Genomic DNA, 19,691 nt, shown 5'->3' with positions numbered 1-19,691 from the left:
CAGAGCAGCCAAACAGGGAGAAAAAATATCTGCCCACCTTGTATCCCACTTCTGTGCTGCCTCCATTGCTTGGCAAGCTCCATGTGGACATGCAGTAATGTACTTAGGATGGGGGACAGCTTACAGGACAGTGAAAATGTACATTGTGCATTCAGTTCACTGAAGAAATTGCTGCACACTTGCTTCTTTAAATACTAGACCCATAGTTAAGTTGAAATGAAGTTTTACTCTTTATTCAGAGTTTTCTCTTCCAAGTGCATCTCAACTTCTAGTTTAGAAAAATCAAAATATGCTGAAAAACAACAGCTAAACTATGCCTTCAATCCAAGGGGGTAATGGTGGTGGTGGTGTCTTTTTAGTATTGTCATATTTAAAGTCAACCTTTGTCCATCCAGTACAATCTACCTTTCTTATTTCTGTGTGATAGTCCTGTATTTCTTTCTTACAAGAGATCAAGATTGTTGCTGTCTTCAGAATCTCTCTAGATGCTCTTGAGTTTTTTGCAGCACTAAGAACCCAGAGAGGGATTAGAAACTAATAACATATTGGTAATCACCACCATGTATTTTGATCACTGAAACGCACTCTCAAATTACACTAGAATTAGAGTTACCAGAATTCAAGTTCCTGACATCATCTTTTTCTAACCTAAATCTCTCCTTTGGCTCTTTGAATTACATACTCCTGTGCAAAGTAGATGCACATTACTAGCACGAGTCTCCTCTAAAGAGTAGCATCTGTTTCCAGTCTTTCTATAAAACAAAATATCATTCCCCTGAGAAGAAGAAAAGGAGAGGAAGGCTCAACACAACAGATTGATCAAGGTAACCTCAAAGCTAACAGCCTTTTTTTTCAAAGGAATTTTTTACAGCCATTTATATCCACTCTGTGTTAGCTTTGCAGGACTGCCACATTTGGCTAGGTTTGCTATCTAGTCCATAGTAACATAGTACAGCAAAGATTTTAGGTAATTTTCTTCTTTTCCACCCAGCTTTAAGACTAATTCAACCAACAAGTTTCCCTGCAAATGCCATGTTTCAAAAAGCCAGTTTCAATTTTGCCTCATGTAACATATGACATTAAATCTGTATGACTGGTTCTCTTTGATTCCCAGGGCACCTGTTTTCAGGGAAAGGTTCAGACTGAGAAGGCAACATGACAGGAGAGTAACAGTTTTTTCACTAGCTGAGACTAATTCATCTCATTATAGGAGCTGAAACTACAACATAAGTCAATGGCATTACATATAAGCAAGTTTCACCTGGGGAAACACTAGAAGAGAAACCCCACTGATCATACCTGACCTCTCTTGAATGTACACAGCTCAGGAAGAACTGCAGAACAGGGCACAAGCCCTGCAGGCAGGTCTCAGGCACAGAGCAGCAGGTACCAATCCCCAAACCCCTTTGAGAGCACACTTTTTCCAAAGCAGGTGCTAAGGCCAACCAGCTGGGAACATTTGCCTTCCCCACTTTTGCCAAAGCCCAGAGTTGATGTGAATTTTGCTGGCTCTGGCAGAGCTCACACTGCTTCTTTTGTTTCTGGGAGGCAATTGCAGACTGGCTTCAGCCCACAGGGTTCTAGGGCCAGCAGCACCCAACTCCCCATCCCTTTCTGGGGATGTGCCCTGGTTCCCTCCCACAGGATATAGGGATGGCATAACATTCCCAACATAGGGAAATATTAGATGCCCAAGATGTAACTGAGGCTGGTGCCACAAGGAGAACACACACACCATGACAAAAAAAGACCAGCCAAGTTAAGGGCAAAGCTGCCATGAAAACAGACAGGGGTCACCTTGTCTCTGTTTCAGCAGGAGCAGGATGGAAAGCTCAGCTGCTGTAAAATCCAGCAGACCTGAACATCTTCCCTCAGAAGTGTGATTTCACCCACCCACTCACCCATTTTTCACATTAGATGTTAGTGATCAATAATGCCAGGCAGTGACACAAAGCAAATTGTTTATTCAGCTCAATCTTTTAATCCCATCTTGCCCTTTAAAATAAATTAGCAAATAAACTCTTCCATGAACTATGCTCTAAATAATAATGTGGTCATGGGACAAAAAATTCCCATCAATGAAAAAAAAATCACTTTTTTTGGAACTTTGTTGATTTCACTGATTTGTTTCTTCTCAGAACATGAGGATTCTGCAAAACTTTAATCTGACACAAAAATCAGAATGCAGTAAACAGCAGATTCTTTCCTCAATCACACATTAGTTAAATGTCGATAAAGTAATACCAATACTTTAACAAGGGAACTGCTTCTACAAAATCCTGATAAAAACATTCCTGGAAAACATTTTAAAAATGCTTCAGTTGGTTTTGATGTGTAGTACCAGTCTATTTTACTGGGTTAAGTGGATTTAAGAAAAAAATGATAAAAAAAACCTGACACAGCATTTTACAGCAGGTTATCTCGATGCACAACAAGCGCTTAGGAATCAAGCCTCAAAACATCCCTGTAAGTCAAGGACTTTACAAGCAGGGAAACTTGCATCAACAGTTAAGTCAGATGTCAAGATCACACAAGGACTCAGTCTCGACTCTTGTGGTGATCACAATATTTTGTAGAGAATGATTTATTATGACAGTGATAATTACTGTTCAGGTTTCCTATTAGTGTTATCTGCTGGAATGTAACCCCTCCTTAAGATGGGATGTTTTTGAGTAGAACAGTCTGATCCACTAGAAAGCTTTTTCAGATTTAACCCCTAACAACAGGTTTTAAAACACTAACCCTATATGGCTCCTCATGCATTTTGATACCAAAAAGGAAGTGCTGCATCACTAAGACTACAAAGTAAGGCTGATGTAGCAATGAGCACCAGCTGTGTCATTAGAGAAGCACAATTCTACAGACCACAGGCTGTATGTCCCTTCTTTTACTCTAGAATTGAGTTCCCCCTTCTGCCTTTTGTTTTTCTTTTACTTGGCTTTAAATTTTGGCTTAGCCACTTATCACTGCTCCCAGACACCGAATCCCAAGGGACTTGTCTTGCCCTCATCACCAGCAGGTGTCACATTGAAGGATGTGAAGTACCTTTGCTGCCCAGCTCAGGCTGCAGTCCCTGCTCCGGGGTTTGCCGGGGAAAGCCCTGCTCCCCCTTCCCCCTGCTGGGGCAAGAGTCAGTGCCAGCACCTTGAGCAACCCCATGCCTGTGGTCTTCTACTTGCACCATCTCTCTCCACAACCAAGAGATGAAAAGTTTCCCCTGACAGCTGCCCACAGCACCAGGCTATCAGGCAGCTGGTCTAACATTTACTAGCTGCTTTCTGTCCCTCTCTCTAATCACAAGATTATTTGTTGATTAATAGTTGTGTATTTCTGTAAAAGAGAAAAAATGCCTCTCTGTGAAAAAGTTTAAATATATAAAAACACTTCATAAAAATATTTATTATAAAAATTGAATGCCCCATGAGCCTGTAAACGTTGCCTGTAAAATCTCCATTAACTGGAATAATTTGAATTACAGTCATTCAGGCTCTTCTCTGCCCTCTCCAGTAAGATTTTAAGATAGCCAAGAGAAATGCCACTTGTCTTGTACTTCGATCCTCCTGCAACCCGTTTTTCTTCCTTTTTTTTTTGTTTACAATACAACAGATTGATTTCCCAATGCTGGCAGTTTTCTTTGGAGGCATCATTTGTCTTTGTTTTTAATAGAGTTCAGCATGGCCTGATTCTGAGCCCTTCTTACAGAGTGGGTTTGAGGTCTGACTGGTAACAGGAGCAACACCAGGATGCTTAGAATGTGCATGTGAAAATACACAGACCTGGGAACAAAAGCAGAAAGAATATTATATTTTTTTGGGAATAACATGAATTCTGCAACCCCAATATGCAGAATTTAGTGCTAAGGAATGAATGCAGGATGTATGACCTGACCTAGAAAACACAAAAATATACCCTTGAATTTCACACAGTCTCGGAATATGGTGTCTGCTGGCATGGATGAAAATGCTGCTATGGATAATAATGGGGCAAGGCAACCATCAGCAAACCCTAGAATCCAAAGTCTGACAGCTCAGATAAACCCATCTAATTCAACCCCAGACTTATTCAGCCCTTCTTTCTTCTAATATTAGAAGAAAGAAGTAATAACTAATATCTTTCTTCTAATATTAGAATTTATAAGGCCAAGTTGTGAAGAAATATCATTCATTGTTCAAAAAGAATTTTAAAAAGTGATAGAAAGAAATAAATTCAACCAAAGTGCTGAGATCTGAAATAAATCAAAACACTCAGCTTTTAACTGGGAGAAGGTCAGGTAATGACATTTACAGAAGGCTTGTATTTTTGAAGGTAACTGCTCAGAGATATCTGTATTTGGTATGTTTCTAAACATCAAATATTTTTATTTTAAATAATTCAGTATACACAAGTTCAAAGAGAAATAAAAAATACTTAAACCAAATAGATGAGGTTCTGGCAGCTTGGGGAAGATGATGATTGGGACCAGTATGGTCCAGCTGTTAAACATAGCAATGCACATTTCTGTGGTCTCATCTATGCTTCTTACCATAGTTTTTAATATCCTTGTAAGGTGCTTAAGACCACTGCTTGCGGCGTGAAGTGCTCCAAAAATTCATGCCCTAGTCCAAAAGCATAACATTTCCTTGCTTACGAGTCTCTAAGTTCAAATGTTAACTATGTTCAAAGTTAACCAGGGCAAAAGTCACTAGGGCAAAATTATTAAGAAATGAAGCTAAGAAAGATCTGGAGAAATTTTTACTCCATCATAAGTTTTCTGTGTTGAAATCAAATGTTTCAAGAAACAGGAATAGAAAATGTGGAAATTCAGCCTCCTGCAAACAGACAGCAGCTATCTTTACTACCAGCTTTGTGTCTTTTATGTTGGTGGAGGGAATTGACTTTCTTCTGAACCAAAAGCTGTTACTCCATATTGACAGTAAAATGAAAGAGTAAAGCCATGTAGTCCTGTTTCCCTTTTCTGGTTATTTTCTCAATTTTTCTCTTTCAACTTGGTTTTATTAGAGCACATTCAATGTGCTCTGCAACACCAGTGTTTTCTTATTTCTAAGGAATCTGGGGAAGTACTCCCTTTGTAATAAGAGAAGCATACTTTTGTAATGAAAAGCACACTGATTTCAAGGAACAATGCTCTGCCAGGGGCCCTCCATATCTCCTGCTGATCCATCACACCTCCCCTTATACGCATTGAGCAGCTGGAAGCCTGGTCTTTGCTCAGCATCTCCTTCCTACTGCCAACTCACATTATTCTTAACCTCTTCAGCTTTGGCTACTGCTAATGGTTGAGGCCCAACTGTTTTGGAAATGGAAACCCAGTATATGAAATGTCATGTAAGGACACAGAATGAGAAGAACAACCCAAGTGCTCTGCCTTGGCATTGTTATAATCTCATTACGTTACAGGAGTGCAAAAGTCACCTCTTGTACTTTAGCAAGAATCCTGTCTGGGCTCCTTTCAAATTTGATTAAATGCTAACAGCCTTTCAGTGTGGTTTGGGTTATTTAAAGTCTGTGGGACCCTGAAAGTCTGTGGCACCCTGGAGAGTAAAGTCAAGGGCAGAGGACTTACTTGTAGAACTTTATGGTGGGCTCCACAGCCAGCATGACGAATGGTGCGACCGTGTAGCACACAGCCAGCTGAGTGACCGCCCAGGTAACCACGTCGTAGGCTATCTTAAGAGGCACTGACGAGAGGAAGTAATGTCTGCAATTGTTCCTTATCTGCAGGTCAGGGAAAAGTAAGCAGAAAATTATATAAACATTTCTTAGGCAAAGCCACACAGACTCACAGCAGTGCATGACTCTGTTTACCATCAGCATTAGTATCACAGGAAGGTTTATTGAGCAGTTACAAAGCACTGGGAGCAGGAATACAGACGTGTAGGGACTGGCATTTTCAAGATCTCACAGTCATCCAGTGGCAAACAGAGAAGTGGCCCCCAGTTTGCTCTGTCATAACCACAGGTGCAGACTCTCTCATTCTGGATGTCTGGTACAATATTTTTTGTGAGGGAAGCTGTTCCTCCCTCCCGACTTTCATTTCTTACTGGTTATCAACAGTAAATCAAAGTTACTTTAAATGAACAAGTAAGTGCTTATACCTACAAGTGTTTGCCATTCCCTAGAGATTTTAAGTCAGTTTCACACCTGTGAAATCCTCATAAATGAGAGGCAAAGCAACCTGCTCTAGCAATGGTGGTTCATACTGGTCACTAGTTTAAATCTCCTTTCAGATTAACCTGGTTATTTATCCACAGTCATCTCCAAAAGACAACAGTGATGCTTCCTAGCCCTGCACAAGTATCTGGTTCAGCCTGAAAGATCAGCAGTGATAAATTTAACAATAGTGAGACATGAACCCTGTTCTGTATTTGGTGACTCTACACAAAATAAGGCACATAAATACAGAGACCATTTTACTGCATGAATTGTATCCACACAAATTGTTCAAGTTTGGGCTAATGCTCAACCCACAGCAGCTTCTTGTGCAAGACTGGGCCCAGAGTTAATTACAAGCTAGCATACAGGCAACATGGCCCAGCAGAAGTCTGGAATCCCATATGACCTTGAATCCCAAGCTAATTTGACTGCATGGACATAGCTGGTGGCACCCCTAACTATACATCCTCAAGCAACATTTCCTCTGACAGCCAGGGACAGCAGTGCATCACATCCAGAATTGGTGCTGGTTATAACTGCTGGGTACTTGGCAATTAGCATCAATACAGAACAGAGTTTCAGTGAACATCAAGCCTGCAAAGGCATGAAAGAGGGCTCACAGCAGGGACAAGCTGCTTGACCATGTGAGGGTGCAGCTGACAGCTGGATAGTGTCTAGCCTTAGAAGAGAACAATGAAAGGTACATACTGCTCTGGCTGCGAGTGTGATAAGGATTCCAGTGAGAAACGTAAAATAATATCCAGGATAGATACCATGCCACAGTGCCGACAGGATAAATGTTAAAGCCGTAGGGTACCAGGGAGCTCTGTCATAGCAGACACTGCAAAAATGAAAACAAAACAGAAGATGTTGAACAGTGACCACTGTGCTTGAAATCCCTCTGTTTCTAAGGTCTTACTCTGTGTTTTCTTAGCTGTCTTATCTTGGTTTAGTCACAGGCTAGGGCATGAGACACTCTCCCTTCATTTAAATGGAGGTTTAGATGGAATGAGGAAGCATGCTTATATGCAAATGAGTTCCCAAAGAGTGCCTGTACAAATATTTCTGGTGCTCAAAGCATTTAAATCAGTAATGGAATAAAGGGCAGGCAAGACTTTGTTAATCTTTACATCTCTATCTGGAATCATATGTTACCCTTCCAAACTCTGATGACAGATCAAGAGCAAATTGAAAGACAAATAAATGTGACCCCACCCTTCACTCTAGTGAAGAGAGGTATTTTTAGGCACAGTTATCTGGCAGATGCTGGGAACAACAGGGAGTGCCGTAAACTATTGCAAAACAGGGGATTCCAGCTAACTTTAGCAGCAAAAATCTTACTCCCGAGATGCAAGGATAACAGTTCAAGAAAACAACACCCTGGCTATCTGAAGTTTAAATCAAATGCTGTGCTCCACAGAAACAAGATATTTTTTTTACCAGGAACCATTTGAATAATGAAAAATAGTAGATACTGACTTTTAAGATGTATAGATTTAGTTACAATAACTACAATAAATCTGTGTCTGCATTTCGGACACTATGTCAACTGTATGCTGAGCTTTAATCACACCAGAAAGTGAAATGAGTAATGAGACACAGTCCAATCTACAAAATTTGGACTTATGCTAGTATTTATAATATGTGCCTTAACAGTCAAAGGTTAAAACCACATCCTCTCAGTGCTATAAGTATCTTCCCCATATCCTAAACAAGAACTGCCTGGCAAGCATCTTAGGGTAACTCCAAACCAGACTACACTGGGGCTCTGAAAATTTTGACCTTATTTCTCATTGGATTTCTGGATCCCAGTGACACAGCAAGACTCACCTCAGTGTGGAAAACATAACATAGCAAAGCAAAACAGTACAGGAAAGTTAACGGAGGGAAACAACAAAATGCTATTGCTTTCTATTATGGAAGTTTTGAACAGTTTATTTATGACTTTGCTGCTCATATATAAAACAGGAGCATTTTACACTTGCAGCAATAAAACTTGACAGCACCGAATACCCTTGTATTGCACCAACTATTACAGACGCAGGAAACAAAGGGAGAACAAGAGGCTTTACATTTATGAGAGCTACCAAGCAGCGTTTTTCCAGGCCATGGAGAGCTTTTGGATCTCACAAGCATGTAACTGTTTCATTACTCTTACCGTTTCAGCCAGGCAGCTGTCTGAATGTTCCAGTTTTCAATGTACATTTTAAAACTTGTTGCAGTCTAAGAAAGAAATTCACATGAAATGTTAGCAATGAAGCCTGTAAAATACTACTTGCAATTTAAATTAGTGAGGAGGTACATGGAAAATATTAATTCTAGCAGCTAACTTTTATGATGATTGTGCCACAATCCATCATTATACTAATATGACTTGGGAGGAAGATTAACTAGGCTGATGGCTCACTGCTAACACTTGGCACTTGCTCTAAAATCTCACTTTGTCTCATATAATTAAATACAGTGTTTGGATACTTTTCAAATAATGGGCAATCTGAGAAGCTTTCTTGTTTTATATGCTTGGCCTTCCTTTCAGTTCATAAACAGCTTTATTTCTGGAAGAGATATCTTGCCACCCATTATGCAATCTCGACTTCCCTATGGTGGTACTAAAACAAAGTGTTATTTTAAAAAAACCCAAACATTTATTATTATTTTATTATTATTATTATTATTATTATTATTTCTATTTAGAGAAGGAAGGGAGAAGATTGAAAAACATGGGCAAAAAAATTAGGACTAAATTTAGAAGCCAATTCTCAGCCCACTGCTAAGCTTGAGAAACCAGAGTGGACTCCAGTATCCTGAGAGAACCACCCATACCTCCTCCTCTGAGCTCACCAGCTTTAGGGGGCTGCTGGACTCTGTTGGTCAGCATCAGTTCCCCTACTGCTTCACCTCCCAACTCCACCTTGGTCCCTCACCTGCTGGCAGAAACCTCCAAGGACACCCAGGCCAAGTGGGGACATGATTCATTGACACCACAATATTATGCCATATCAGCTGAAGGCAAGGGATGGAAAAAATGACTGAAAACATGGATTAAGGGCAAGGGCTTCCAAGGGAATTGTGCAAATATCTTTCCACTTCCACACAGAATCCCTAAAGCTAGCATTTCATCCTCTGCATTTAAAGAGTTAAAATGATTAACAATTCCCAATGCAGCACTGCCACATTTTAATTGCATTACTGCACCACGAGAAGCCAAGAAAAACACAGTTTCTCTTCCAACTAATATTGTCACTCTCTTTTGGCCTCCTTTAAGTTCCCCTGTTACATTACCAAGAGAGGAAGTAGTTGCTGGCTGTCAAAACAAGCACGCTGCCAAGGCTTTCAAGTCCCCCACGTGGGCTTAGACCCTGTCATGTTTTAAGGCCCACACAACCCCTTCCATGTGCTTATCTTTTCTACAGATCAGATAGTCACATTTAGCACTCAAGTTGACAGCTCTGAGGTAATTTTACACATGCAGGTGGCTATACCTGCTGAATACATAGACTGTATCTGTATACACTGTACAATCACACTTCAACTGCCAGCATTGCTGTTGGCACATAAAGTGATGGTTCAAGGCTTAGCCAAAGCCATGGTCTCCATAGCCTCTCTTTTTCTCATTGCAAACATGAAAAAAAATCAGACACCACCCTATTTTATGCTTTTGGAAAAATTTCTGATCTCTGTTGCCCATGTGACCCATAAAGGAAGTAAGTTTTGAGAGGCCATCAGTTCAGCGAGTAGAGAGGAGCAAAGGCTCCTTCATTTGGCTTGACTGAAGAGTACTGGCTGCATTTTACTTTCCTGCTTCAAACAGAAGCTGCCTCAGCCCATCAAAGAATCATCTCCTGCCCCAAAACTAAATCAGAAATAGATTCAAGATCTCAGAGTGGTATCTAGGGTGTTGCTGTCATCAAGAAGTGTAAAGTATTTCTGGGCTGTGTATCCTGTACTCATCAAGGACTACACTGAGGATTAATCATGGTTAAAAAAGAAAAAGAGAAAGAATGTTGAAAGACAGGGAATGTATAATAAGACTTCCAATTTTGGCATCTTCAAGGAAGAATTACAGGGGTTATTTCATTTTTGAGAAGAGCTATTACAGCACATTCACTTAGTCACAGATTGTTCAGCAATAAAGCAATCAACTTATTTTTATCTGTGATTACTTTTAAAATCACAACTAGACAATTAGAGAGCGAGGCCTCTCCTATTTCCATAAAAGAAGCCTTTAGAAAGCAGTCACAGACACATAAATATTTCCACATCTCACTGGCACTCACAAAATATTCTTCAGGGTAAACAAATTATATGGGCCATCTTTTGCATTAGAGACACAAACATGAATAGTTTTCAAAAGGCTAATGGATCTTAAAAGTATGCAGCAGTCACAAGGAAGGAGTGAGAGATGTTTTGAGCAACAGTGTGGCTCCCAGCATGGTGTTCTAGACCAGCACCCACCTAAGCTCTGTGTGCCCCTGTCAGCTCCCACTCAGCTTGCTTGGTTTGTACCTGTTATGTCTCCTACCCTTGCTTTTCTCCACATACCAGAGGCAGTTCAGCCCTTGCACGTGTCTGTGCCACTTGTGGCATCCTCTTTCACTACCACCACTCATCTCAACTGGGCTACAAAAGTGAAAGATTGTTAGAAGTAAATAAACAGAACACACCACAGATGGTGAAGACTCATAGCTGCGAACAATTTATTGACCCACTGAGCTCAGTCTCAATATACAGTAATTGACTGCTCATTTATTAAATATCTGATATCATTATTTTTAGCTCTCACAAAACTATTTAGAAATACAACCTGAATACAGAGCATGAGGTAGCCTGTGAAACAGATGCATTTTATCTGTCCAACAGATAAAATACAAAACCTCTTTGTGCTAAAGAGGAGCAGCCTGGTAGCATAGATTTCCTTTTACTAAAGCCCTTACCCATTACCATGCCCATTTCTGTATAATTATGCCAATGCAGCCACTCCTCTATCTCACCTCAATGTTCCAGATATTCAAATTGGACAACAGGTCCCAGTGGAAAGTGCCTTTCTCATCAACTCCGCTGAATCCATAACCAGCTGCATTGTTGACTGCATCTGCTGCAATGTCAAAGCAAAACAGGTCAAAATCAGACTGCTGGAGGAGACATGTTTTCTTACAAGTCAGTATGGCACTAAACAAACATTCAAGACAGCTTTGTAGGATTTAGCAACCTCTCTTTCTAGGAGAAGCTTCTTCTTTGCAAAAGGGCATTACTATAAGGCTACACAAGAGGAAAGACTAGCTACTCCTTCTGCAGAAGAAATAATAAAATAACAACGAATATAAATCACTTTTCCTATTATTTGGCCTTTATTATTCATCTGAGACAGATATTACCATAAAATGAATGAGCAATTTTCTCAAAAGGGCACCTGGATGTCACAGCATTTTCCAGAATTCAAAAAAAACTTAATATCTCAAAGACATGCTTATTATTTCCATTAAGAGTTCCAACATGGCTATGTTAATTAAGACTGTCATTCAGAATTCTACAGACAAAGCCTTTTGCTAATCCTCTTGCTGAGTGCCTCATAAAGTGCCTCAACATCTCTATGAACCAAATATTGAGTAACTTCAGTTACACATGTAGCTACCTTAAAGCAAGTAAAATCTTGGCTAAGAGTAGGCATTACACACTGATGCACTCTTGCACCTCCCCTCTCAGAGTGCCTGGGAGTCACCTCATCACTGGGTCTCAAGATTCTGATTTCAATGTGCCCCTGCTAGAAATACCTACTTGGAGTACTAAGAAAACAGAAGGGAGAATTCATTATTGTCTCCAGATCACTAGTGTTGCAGCCAACACTGAGGATCATTGGAACAAAAAGGGAAGCGCAAATACAGGTTAGGCTTTTCCTTCCAGGTCATTTACAAAATACAAGCCTGGTTATTCTTTAAGAAGGTCAGCATTTCTTCCCCAAGATTTTACTTTGTAAATGCTGTGAGTACAGGCACAAGCTCATGGAGAAGCCCTAGTGCACAAAACTAGGGAGGGAACCCAATTATAAGCAACAAGAGTAACAAATAAATAAACAAGCAACCTTCTCTAACCGGAAACTTTCTATTTTGTTTTCCGCTTTCCTAAATGAGAGAGATTTTATTGATGAAAAGAAAGCTCTCCATTTTTTTTTTATTTTCTCCCTGTTTAAAAAACACTCAAACAATAAACAACAACCCTGCCTGAAGCTGGCCCAGAGGATGCTGCCCAATCTCAGAGACTGGAGCTGCACATACCCATCCCCCCAGAGCAGTGCACTCCTGGATTTGCTCCTCCTTGCTCCAAAGGTGTCAGGGACCAAATAATGAGCGTTTCTTGGCCAAAACCAAGAAACCAGGAATCATGGGACAAGCAATAATTACATAGCATCCCCCTTGGCCTTTTACTTCCCGGACTGCTGTCTGCAGAGCACGGTGTGAAGCACAGAAAAGTCCCAACTGTGCGCCCTCAAGCTGCTCAGGAGCACGAATCCCCTCAAGCTGCTCAGAGCTCCGCAGAGCTCGTTTCCCTGCAGACTGGAACAGCTCGGGCTGTGCATGGCTTTCACAGCTCCTTGCTTGGAGGCACTCGGACCCAAAGTGGTTTCAGTAACAGCTGGGAGTTCGGTTTGCAGCCGTGTTCCCAGAACTATCCCAGCGAGAAGCCGAATTTTCTTGCCATGGATCTGGGCGGGGCAGTTCCCACACAATAGCGTGCCTGTCCTGTCCTGAGGACAGGAAGCATTTCTCGGCCCGTTTCAGCAGGGCTTTTGTAATGCCCTGGGCCATGCCACCGGGAGCAAAACTGGGAAAGAATAAAAAAAGGATAAAGTGCCTGCTGTTCTGCTGCCTGGATTTGGGATGTGAATAGATGAGGCCTCACCCTCCACTATGCAATGCATACTTTTCTGCTAACTGCCTCATTTGTAAGACATTTCTAGAGCCTCTGCAGCCTGCTCTTGTCACAAATGCAAGTTCAGTTTATCTCTTTAATAATGGCCTTCCAGTTAACTATAATGCCAGAAAAAAATGGAGGCAACAATTTAACATTGGATCCCACAAAAGTAAGTTTGTGAGCAAGCCATTCTTTATCTCAAAGCCTTTCCCATCCCACACAAGCCAGTCCTGGCTGCATTCCCTGAATCTGACAGTTTTATTCCCAGCAGTTTAATCACAGCCTCGCAATGAATCTCCCTGGCTATTTCCAGCTCAGTGACACCCTGCTCAGCCTCAAGGTATGTGCATTCCTTGCTGGACTTCCAGGATCTCCCCTACACACAATGTCTCGTAATACCAGCAAAAAAATCCAGGAGATTTTCAGCTTGGCCTGAAGGATTTGACTCCTCACAGATAGATGATGAAACATGACTTGTAAAAGATTAAGGTAAAACGCAAAAATATTATTTTGACCACCAGTCTGATTGGCTCTTAAAAAAATTTGCTTCCCTCTTCAGTTACTTTTCCTCTCCCTTTTCCTTGCAGACATTTTGGTCCTTCCCAACACTTCCTTTGCTCCCCACAGTTCTCCAATCTTTTCTCTGGACTGCTCAAAGCCAAGGTGTATACAGGACCCCATAGTACTTTAGAGGCAAGGCCTAGCAGCAGCCCCCCAACAAGCACAGGATCCACTGCCTGAAGGAACACATCTCCCACATGAACTACAGGTCTAGGGACAATTTTATTTCCCTCCATCCCAGCTTTCAGACCTCCTCCCCCATTTAGGAACTTATTTGCTACATACAAAAGTACATAACGTAGCCAGACTTACCCAACGTCCATGCAAAATAATACTTTGGTTTTGCTGCCTGTGTTACAACATACAGGTAACCAAGTCTTGACAAGAAGGGAGTTTTATCAAGAAATTCGTTGTCAATAATATATGCCATAGGAAAGTTCTTGGTAAGTGTCAAGAATAAAATGAGAGATACTAGTGTGATACACAGCTTGTACATCACTGCTCCCTAAAAAGCACAAACAATGAAACATGCATTAGAAACATTTGTTCAAGGGGAAGAACAAGGCAGTGCTTATGACGTACAAAAACAATGGGCTTCAAGAACCATTAAAGTTACCAGTGACAAATTTGATACTAATTAATTTAGAGGAGGTGACCAAGAGAAGGCCAGAGTCACATCTCTAGTTTAATTTTGTTTACTGAACTACCTATAGATAGGTAGGACAATCACAAGTCAAAATCAGTGGTGAACTTCATGACAGACTCTACATCAGTGTGCGGAGATTCTAAAATGGGAAAGGAAGCAAACCAAGCCCTACAGTGGAAAGCAGAAATCTTCTCTAAATGTACTGTCTCCTCCTGGAACTAAAGACTGTGTTCCTCCTGGAAGCCAAAAGCACTGATATTCTGTGCAACAGTAGGTCTTAACTACCCAGCTACCACCCAGAAGTCTTGCTAAAAATCACTTCTCCAAAAAGCATTGTGTTGTTACAGCACATTGTACTCACGATACAGGGTATGTGCTCTGCCACACCTTGTCTATTCCAGCTCCCTAGCTTCCTACACACCATTATTGACAATCATTGCAGTACTTCAAAGCTTGTTTGCAAATACACACCATGGGTAAACACTTCTTGATCCAGCTGCAATTAAAAAGTAATCTGGCACTTGGATACCATGTGAAAATTGACTCATGTTCTCAAAAGGCTAATAAAAATGAAATGTACTATTAAAACAACCATGTATTTTTTATCCTTTTGACTTTTGATCTATTTTTATATATTCTCCAAATTCTGGAATAAAGTAATGTGAAATTGTTTTTTATGCAGATTTTAATATTCTGTCCTGACTTGCATCCTCCACAATATAGGCCTTCTTCTGACGTCAGTCAAAGTAATGTAAATCAGAACTAACACCACTAGGGTCAGTAGAAAGACAGCTGTGTGCAATAGGAATCATTATACAAAAGTACATGCTTAACTTCAGAGGAGACATTTTGCGCACATTCAGAAAGTTACACTTTCAGTGTCACCTTAAGATAAGAGAGAGAAATCTGAACCTCATGCTACACTATTCTGCTTTACAAAAAGGCTATTTCCTAAGAACATTTTAAGTAACATTAAAAAATATAAAACCCAGATTAGTGTTAAAACTATGTGAAAAAATCACCTCTTGAGTCATCTTAAAGTGTGTACAGTGTACTCTTGCAAAGCACCTGGACAGGCTACAGTTTCTGATTAGCAGTGGTTCATGTACTTCTAACATCTCCTGCACCGTGGGGGAGATTTGACTTTTTTTTTGTTTTTCTGACATTTCCTCTTCTGTCTGGAGCTGAACTGCAACTTGTCATTGTCAGAACCTGCAGCCCATTCCCATTGCTGCACAAAGGACACCCATTAACAACTAACCCTTTTTGCATGCCAAACCCATTTGGCAAATTCGCCAGCCCCTTCACCCCTGACCTTGTGATAAAAACAGCAGCCACTGGCAGAAAAAACTCACTGTAACCTTTACTGGCAAGATAACCTAAAACTGGTTTTTCTTCTTAGCTTTTAATTATGAGAATCATGTACAAAGCTGTACTTTCCTGCCCCCTGCAATCAATCTTTGTCATTTTAAAACTTACAGTTGGAGAAGGATCAGGAAGTCTGTCATAACCCTTCTGCTTCCAGTTCACTTCTAACAGTTTCATGTGCACATGCCTCCCTTCAATGAAGGCAATATAGTCCTTGTAATTGCTGCAAGGCCCTGCTATGATGCTCATAAAATTGAGGAGATAACTTAAATACTCCAGTAAAGAAGGTCTTGACCTGTGAAAAATCAGCCACACACAACAGAACAAATTTTAAAAAAAAAAAGGAAACAAGGTAAAACATATCAAAGGCTTTCACCAATGTTTTTTGTTGCACTGTCTGCCTCAGTCCTCACCTCTCTCCTACCCATTTCCCCCCAGCTGAAAGCTCTCTAGATCTTTTCTGGGGAAGATAAAACACAGCCTGTCATATTCTGGTGATGTCTGGTAGATGGCAGTCAGAGCAAAGGTAACATCAAAGTGCTTAAACTACAGGTGAAACTAATGCAAGTGATTTGAAAAGTTGTAACCTTAGAAACTTTTTCGCTAAAAACTGTAATAAATTTGTCCACTTTGGACAGGTCAGGAGTACCAGGAGTGAGAAGCTGGTTGCTGGTTTTGGACATCTGTCCAAGATATCAGGGACCATACTGCCTTGTTGTACAAACCACAGGGCAGGGAGTCTCTAAAACCAGGGCTCTCAGTCCTGGGAGGGGCTCTCACCCTCCCTTCATTCAGCCTTTCAAAAAATGGGAAGTGTCACATGAGACATACAGGAAGACAAAGAACAAGCACTCTCTCCTACTGTTCAAATAAAGGAAGTAATTGCCTGTATTGCATCATGAACAGGAAAAGGAACTAAGTGGGGGCGGGGAATAACCATATTAATTGAAAGATGGCTGAAGATGAAAGTCATATTAATTTTTTTCCACTTTGCAAGTGCATACCAAACCAGTTCCTTCTGGGGCTGTACATTTGATGTAAAATTAAAAAGATTCACTGCCTTTGCTACAGATCATTACAATGCAAAGGCCTCTCAGCAGTAGTGTAATTTGTAAATTGTTAGGCTCAGGGTTTTTATGTCGCAGAAAATGCCAACATCCAAACCATGCACTGTGTTCTGCACTGCATTAGAGTGAATGCATTCCACAAATGTCCTAATTGTTACCATTCAAGTAAACATGGAGGCCTCAGATGAAAACACAAACTTGGGCACAGTGCTTGAGGGCTCTCCTGCCCAAGACACAGATGGACGCGCATAACCAAAACACACTTAAAATTCTTTAAGACTAAAACAAATTTCTAGCAGAAAAACTAAGCAACAGTTAAACATTTTCTGTTGCCTACTTCTATTCTGAAGCGGAATTAGTTTGAATAAACAGATTAGCAAGGATTTTCTGCATTCACTCTACTGGTTATTGTAGATGTTAGTGCCTGAATGGTATGTTCTCTGGTGAAAGCATTTCACAGAAAGATGGAGCAAACAATTTGGGGTAAGAGTCATCTTTCTGTCCTGCAAAAACAGGTCCATGGTGTGGGCTTCCTAGCTCTACAGTAAGATTAAAAATAAAGTCATTAGTTTCAACTTGGGTTCTGCACATGGTTGGGTGGGGACACATGAGCAATGCGCAAAGGAATGCACAGAGGATGAGTGAGAAACAAAAACAGACCAAGAACAGGAGGGAAGACAAAAGGCTGTATTACCAAAGGGGATTTAAAACTCCTTCAGTTATGACTTGTCTGCCACTGACACTTTAACTGTTGGCATCTTCTTTTCTATTATGAACTCATCTACTGTACAAGAAAAAAAACCAAGCCTGTTTAGTGAGAATTTGACTAGAATTAATGACCAAGTGCCATTAAAAATTATGCTGTGAGCTTTAAAAATAGACACTATGGGGTCACAGCTACCTACAAGGGCTTTGGTTTTCAAGAAATTACTCCCTTGCTTTCTGAAGTACATAGGCAGATTTTCTGATGGCTGAATCTTCTACCTTGGAAATTAAGGAAATAATTTCCTTGGCCACAGCAAACATATCATAGTTATGGTTCTAAGAGTAATTCTGTAACACTAATTCTTCATTAAAAACAAACAAAAAACCCCCACCAAAAAAACACCAACAACAAAACACAAATTCAACTCCATGTTGCATTTGTATTGAGAAACAAATTAGGAAAAAAAGGGTGCTCAAAGAAGTGCGCTTGGAGCGCTCTCTCCACTGAAAAATTAGAAGTTACATAACATGAAAACCTAGGAGTATTAAGATTGTGGAGGGAGACCAAAAAAAAAAAGCCAGCATTCTAAAATTATGGCAAAGAAAAGCAGCACTTGAACTGTCAGACTCAAACCAAAAAGAATTTTTACTATCCAGTGGATTGTTGACAGGGGAGGAGTAATTAGTTGGAAAAATAGCACATCACAGATCAGATGAAGATAATAGCCAACAAGTCTGTATAGTATAGTCTTAGGCTAAATTTAAAAAAGTTAATACAGCAAATACTCATTCTGTTGCACATGGACTATATATTTAAGTATATTTATGAGACATTGCCAAGTACTTCAGTGCTTTACTGACCAGCACATGTGATAAAGGCAGAGGTCCTGAACTGAAGAAAAAAAAGGAATATAAGAGAGAAGGTATGTTTGTTTTAAGGAGGGTAATGACAGCAGCATTACAAAGAAAAAACTTCTCAAGCAAATAGAAAAAACATGTAGGACTTTTGGTATCTCATGGACTGGAAAGTAGCAGGAAACATTTCTATGGCTGGGCCACTATGTTGTCCCCGACACTGTAATGGAAAAAAAAAAAAGAAACCCAAACAAAATAACAAATAACAAACAACCTAAACAGTCCAATTCTTTGGCATAAATTAGACACAAATCACTCAGATAATTACATCCTTACTTTACAGCAAGCCGATTTTGCTCAGCAGTGAGTTCTTCAGCTTGTCGCCCTATTCCTGGAAAGAAAAGACAGATTACATCTTTCCAAAAGACTAACAGTAAAAGCTATTCCCAAAGCCTTATGCTTGCACCCCACAAACAAATTTCTAAGGCCATAATTTCAGGTTTTTTTTGTCACGGGTGGTTTTAATACGTCTCAATCCCTAACTTCTATGTCAAGTTCTACTGTACCTCTTTACCCAGGTCCTTACCTCATTCCCCCTTTCTCACCCTGGCTACACTGTCAGGAAGAGCAGCCATAGCATTCCCACACACACACAATGGAAGTGGCAATGCCACCAACTGGCTGCGACCCCCAACAGCCTCCACAAACTGTGCTGGGCTGGAAAAACCTCTGTTGCCAGAAGCTGCTGGTTCATTTAAGCAAAAGACTCCCGCTGGCTCCTTGGTGAGAAATGGAGCATTTCACAGCAGGAGGAGTGGGCAGGGGAAGGCAAGCAGGCACTCAGGGAACAGAAGCTCCACTGGTGTGAACAAGCAGCTGAGCTGCCTGCTGCTGGAGCAAGCTTAAACATCCACATCAGTAATAATCTGAAATTGTACAAGGTCCAGACTGGAAGGGTGACCTCCTGTTGAGTGCACAAGACCTTTGGGGCCAGAGGTAACACACAGACTCAATGTCCCAGGAAAGCGATGGAAAAATCTTGTGTCATGGCCAGTGATAAACAAATACTGTCTATAGCACATACCTCAAACCCTTCAGCATAGAGCTTTAGCTGCAGATACTGCAGGGAATCCCACTGGCTTCAGCAGAACTACACGGGATGAGTCTCAGCACTTGGTGTGCAGCATGTGCACAGCTCCATGTGCACAGCCCCAGAAGATCAGGGGCTTGGCACCAATTGACACTACTGTTCTAAACATACTGGCCATAATTACCAATACAGACACAGGACCCACATCCTAAAACGGCTGCTGATAAGCTGCTCATTTCCATTCTCTCTCCACTGTTTCAGTTTGTAAATACTGGGAGGGCATGAATTTCAGAGAAACAATTAGCACTTAATTACTTAAAGGACTGTGTATTTTGTT

The 19,691-nt window shown here is 40.7% G+C and overlaps 1 protein-coding gene across 1 annotated transcript in view; it reads right to left on the bottom strand.

Annotated features, from left to right (window-relative positions):
- Positions 1–1,948: 1,948 nt before the first annotated feature.
- MBOAT1 (membrane bound O-acyltransferase domain containing 1) overlaps positions 1,949–19,691 on the bottom strand; it is a 56,614-nt gene continuing 38,871 nt past the window's right edge. The window contains exons 6-13 of the mRNA XM_030943661.1: positions 18,601–18,655; positions 15,749–15,932; positions 13,936–14,128; positions 11,145–11,248; positions 8,312–8,376; positions 6,862–6,994; positions 5,564–5,715; positions 1,949–3,776 (exon numbers count right to left, since the gene is read on the bottom strand). Of these exons, the coding sequence (XP_030799521.1) occupies positions 3,644–3,776; positions 5,564–5,715; positions 6,862–6,994; positions 8,312–8,376; positions 11,145–11,248; positions 13,936–14,128; positions 15,749–15,932; positions 18,601–18,655 (1,019 nt within the window). The 3' untranslated portion in view covers positions 1,949–3,643. The remainder of the gene's footprint in view (positions 3,777–5,563; positions 5,716–6,861; positions 6,995–8,311; positions 8,377–11,144; positions 11,249–13,935; positions 14,129–15,748; positions 15,933–18,600; positions 18,656–19,691) is intronic.

Source organism: Camarhynchus parvulus, chromosome 2 (genome assembly GCF_901933205.1).
Source record: "Camarhynchus parvulus chromosome 2, STF_HiC, whole genome shotgun sequence".
NCBI lineage: Eukaryota > Metazoa > Chordata > Aves > Passeriformes > Thraupidae > Camarhynchus > Camarhynchus parvulus.
Note: the sequence above shows the minus strand (reverse complement) of the source record. Positions and strands in the feature narration are given on the sequence as shown.